This window comes from Salvelinus namaycush, chromosome 3, assembly GCF_016432855.1.
Source record: "Salvelinus namaycush isolate Seneca chromosome 3, SaNama_1.0, whole genome shotgun sequence".
Classification (NCBI taxonomy): domain Eukaryota; kingdom Metazoa; phylum Chordata; class Actinopteri; order Salmoniformes; family Salmonidae; genus Salvelinus; species Salvelinus namaycush.
The window spans coordinates 73,879,359-73,884,138 of record NC_052309.1 but is presented as its reverse complement, the minus strand read 5'-3'; the positions used below and the strand labels follow the sequence as shown (position 1 = coordinate 73,884,138).

At 42.4% G+C, this 4,780-nt stretch overlaps 1 protein-coding gene across 1 annotated transcript; it reads left to right on the top strand.

Annotated features, from left to right (window-relative positions):
* The first annotated feature begins 842 nt into the window (after positions 1-842).
* On the top strand, positions 843-4,549 carry LOC120044026 (ATP-sensitive inward rectifier potassium channel 12-like). The gene is made up of 3 exons (XM_038988618.1): positions 843-865; positions 2,968-3,051; positions 3,112-4,549. The coding sequence occupies exons 1-3, from the start codon at positions 843-845 to the stop codon at positions 4,547-4,549; spliced, it is 1,545 nt and encodes a 514-aa protein (XP_038844546.1).
* The last annotated feature ends 231 nt before the right edge of the window (positions 4,550-4,780 follow it).

Sequence of the window (4,780 nt, the reverse complement as noted above, 5' to 3'; positions counted from 1 at the left end):
TCCCAAGCGGCTCTCTCTCTCTGCGTCTGGTTCTTTCGCCAACCTAGTCCCGCGTGACAGGTGGCTACTTTGAAGAATCTAAAATCTAAAATCTATTTTGATTTGTTGAACACTTTTTTGCTTCCTACATGATTCCATGTGTTATTTCATTGTTTTGATGTCTTCTCTATTATTCTACAATGTAGAAAATAGTAAAAATTAAGAAAAACCCTTGAAAGAGTAGGTGTGTCCAAACTTTTGACTAGAACTGATTGTTTCTAACCCCAAAACTGGGTCACATCAAATCATAGTTCTCTCAATAAAATATGCTCACACTAAATCAGTTATGAATGTTGAGGGATAGTTATCAAAATCTGTGCAAAATGATATGGTGATGCACAGGTACAGATGTAGGATCTTAATTTGATCATTATTGTTTTGGCTGCGAATTTTACTGAGAAGCAGGAAATGTAGATGAGCTTTGGGATTTCATACATTCACTGAAAACCTGCAGTTATATTAACAGTATTTCACTTTTCATGTAATCTCATTTTGACCAGCTAATAGCCAGACCACTGATCAAGCAACATTATGGACTAAATGTTTGAATAATTTTGCTGCAGGACTATTTTGCTGTGACTATATAGGTCAAATTAAGATCCTACACCTGTACTGTGTAGGAATCTTGGCAAAATGTAAAATCTTTCTCCCTGTAGAGGTCTTCACCGGGGGATGCCGTCCATGCACACATTGACAGTTGCCATGCCGATACCAAATCTTTCGCAGTAGACTACTTGCCAGGGCGGAGTCCAGCCTCCCACCCCACTTATAGACCTACTGACCACCTGATGATCACTGGTGCCATGGAAACAGCACGGGCCAACAGGTGAGGACGCCATGAATGGAAGCTGTCATACCTGTGTCATACCCAGCGGTGTAAAGTACTTAAGTAAAAATTAAAGTACTACTTAAGTGACTTTGGGGAATTACTATTTATATTTTTACTTACAATATTACTTTTACTTCACTACATTCCTAATGAAAATAATGTACTTTTTACTCTATACATGTTCCCTGACACCCAAAAGTACTCGTAACATTTTGAATGCTTAGCAGGACAGGAATTCAGACACTTATCAAGAGAACATCACTGGTCATCCTACTGCCTCTGATCTTGCGGACTCACTAAACACACATGCTTTAATTGTAAATGATGTCTGAGTGTTGGAGTGTGCCCCTGGCTATCCGTAAATAAATAAAAACAAGAAAATGGTGCTGTCTGGTTTGCTTAATATAAGGAATTTGAAATGATTTCTACTTTTACTTTTGATACTTAAGTATATTTTAGCAACTACATTTACTTTTGATAGCTAAGTATATTTAAAACCAAATACTTTTAGACTTTTTCTCAAGTAGTATTTTACTGGGTGACTGTCACTTTTACTTGAGTCATTTTCTATTAAGGTATCTTGACTTTTACTCAAGTATGACAATTGGGTACTTTTTCCATCACTGGTCATACCTTATGTCCCCAAAGCCGACAATGCTTCTCCTTATTTGTGTTATTACAGGGAAATGGACAACCTTAGCTCGCCAATGTACAGTTGAAGTCGGAAGTTTACATACACTTCGGTTGGAGTCAATAAAACTTGTTTTTCAACCACTCCACAAATTTCTTGTTAACAAACTATGGTTTGGAAAGTCAGTTAGGACATCTACTTTGTGCATGACACAAGTCATTTTTCCAACAATTGTTTACAGACAGATTATTTCATTTATAATTCACTGTATCACAATTCCAGTGGGTCAGAAGTTTACATACACTAAGTTGACTGTGCTTTTAAACAGCTTGGAAAATTCCAGAAAATTATGTCATGGCTTTAGAAGCTTCTGATAGGCTAATTGACATCATTTGAGTCAATTGGAGGTGTACCTGTGGATGTATTTCAAGTGGGAAGCTTGTGGAAGGCTACCCGAAACGTTTGACCCAAGTTAAACAATTTAAAGGCAATGCTACCAAATACTAATTGAGTGTATGTAAAGTTCTGACCCACTGGGAATGCGATGAAAGAAATAAAAGCTGAAATAAATCGTTCTCTCTAATATTATTCTGACATTTCACATTCTTTAAATAAAGTGGTTATCCTAACTGACCTAAAACAGGGAATTTTTACTGGGATTAAATGTCAGGAATTGTGAAAAACTGAGATTAAATGTATTTGGCTAATGTGTGTGTAAACTTCCAACTTCAAATGTACATAACTTGAATATCAAATGAATGTAACCAAAATAGTGCAAACATTAAAAATTCAATAAGTATATGGTTGAATATAGTTTCCTGATCAATGGAGCACTATAAATTGGTCAATATAATGTCTGTATGTCCCAGTCAACATAGGCTGTCAAGAGACTTGGCTCATGCATAATCCCTAAACCCGTGATGACCGCAATCCCTCTCACATAGCTAAACACAACTCACCTTCCCAGGATATCCTCTCCAAAGGAGAGAGACAGGTCAGTCTGATCAATATTAAGAGGTTACCAGAGGTAGGTCAAATGGTCTTGAGGAAAGTGAGAAAGCTAAATTTCATGCTACCTTTGTATTCAAGAAGGATACCCTTATAGGACTGTAATACATTTGTCATTCACAGCATATCCTTTCTAAGCATGGTCTTAATGCATGAGAGAATGTGAGTCATACATTATGTCTCTCACACTGTGCAGAGTTGGCAAGCTATGCATAGTCACTGTGTCCTGTAGGGCACACTGGTAAGAACAGATAGCCCAATGAGATTACGGCCACTGTATTATAACCTCTCTCTTCCTGTTCTACACCCTCTCTCTTCCTGTTCTACACCCTCTCTCTTCCTATTCTACACCCTCTCTCTTCCTGTTCTACACCCTCTCTCAAACCACTCTCACATCTCTTGCATCACTCTGGTCAATTTTCTTATTTATCCATACTTTCCCCTTTTGTTAACCCAACAGGTACAACCTCGCAGCACCAGATGAGGAGGGCCTGAAAATCTCCACACTTGGGCTCCACAACGGCCACAGCTCGCCAAATAGCCGGTTCCTCTCCCCTAGTGGCACATCCGGAGGAGATAGGATATCAGGAGCCACAGGTCATAGGATGAACAATTACAACGGAAAGATCTCTACTACAGGATCGAGCCAACTAAGAAGTCGCTTCGTCAAGAAAAATGGGCATTGCAACGTGGTATTCTCTAACATGGAGGAAAAATCACAACGTTACCTGGCCGACATCTTTACCACCTGCGTGGACATTCGCTGGAGATACTTACTACTCCTCTTCTGCTCGACCTTCCTGTCCTCCTGGATGTTTTTTGGAATAATCTTCTATTCAGTTTCCAGAGCCCATGGGGATTTTGATGAGCACCCTGGAATGAGTTCCTCTTCAGGGTTGGAAGGGAATGGGCTTGGGGTTGGTGAAGTTGAAGGGGTGCAGAAAAAGTGGCAGCCATGCCTCCTTCATGTAGAGGGCTTCGTCGGAGCCTTCCTATTCTCCGTTGAGACCCAGACCACCATTGGTTATGGGTGGCGCTGTGTCACTGAGGAGTGCCCTGTGGCAGTGATCACAGTGGTGGTCCAGTCCATAGTGGGATGCATCATTGACTCCTTCATGCTTGGCACAATCATGGTCAAAATGGCACGCCCTAAGAAGAGGAACCAGACCCTGCTGTTCTCGAAAAACGCTGTGATTTCCCTGCGCGATGGCAAGCTGTGCCTCATGTGGCGAGTGGGTAACCTGCGCAAGAGCCACATCGTGGAGGCCCATGTGCGGGCACAGCTCATTCGACCCTACGTCACGGCAGAGGGAGAGTTTATCCCTCTAGAGCAGAGAGATCTCAACGTAGGCTACGACGAAGGCATAGACAGACTCTTCCTGGTTTCTCCTCTGGTTATCGTCCATGAGATCGACGAGGACAGCCCCCTGTATACTGTGAGCCGGGCTGATCTGGAATCTGATGACTTTGAGATCGTAGTGATCTTGGAAGGCATGGTGGAGGCCACCGCCATGACCACCCAGGCCCGCAGCTCCTATCTGGCCAAGGAGATCCTATGGGGGCATAGGTTTGAGCCTGTGATCTTTGAGGACCGAACCAAGTATCAGGTGGACTATGCTCGCTTTCACAAGACCTACGAGGTGCCCTCCACACCCAACTGCAGCGCCAAGGAGCTCATTGAGACGGCCAGCCGGCCTGCCTCATCCGCCTCCTCCCACTCAGTATTCCCAACCAGCCCCAGAATCACCCAGCACCTCGTAACCCCCCACTCCCCCAGCGCCTTCTGCTATGAGAATGAGGTAGCACTGAGCTGTGGAGAGGACGAGGATGAACTGGATAGGCAAAAGGGAAAAGACAGGGAGGAGGAAAGGAGGAATTCAGTTTCTGTAGACTTTCATAATTTGTTTCAGGACCCAGCCACAATGACATCCGGCAGCAACGTGCTGTGCGTTTTGGACATGGACAATCAGATGGATTTTGACATTCTACAGACTACCATTACTCGTGATCCACTGACATATAAAAGTGAGTCAGGAATCTGAGGAAAAGGGATGGCACCCTCAGACCCTTCCCAACCCCTCCATTCATATAGTTGAAGTCGAAAGTTTACATACACTTAGAGTCATTAAAACTAGTTTTTCAACCACTCCACAAATTTCTTGTTAACAAACTATAGTTTTGGCAAGTCGGTTAGGACATCTACTTTGTGCATGACACAAGTAATTTTTTCAACAATTGTTTACAGACAGATTATTTCACTTATAATTCACTGT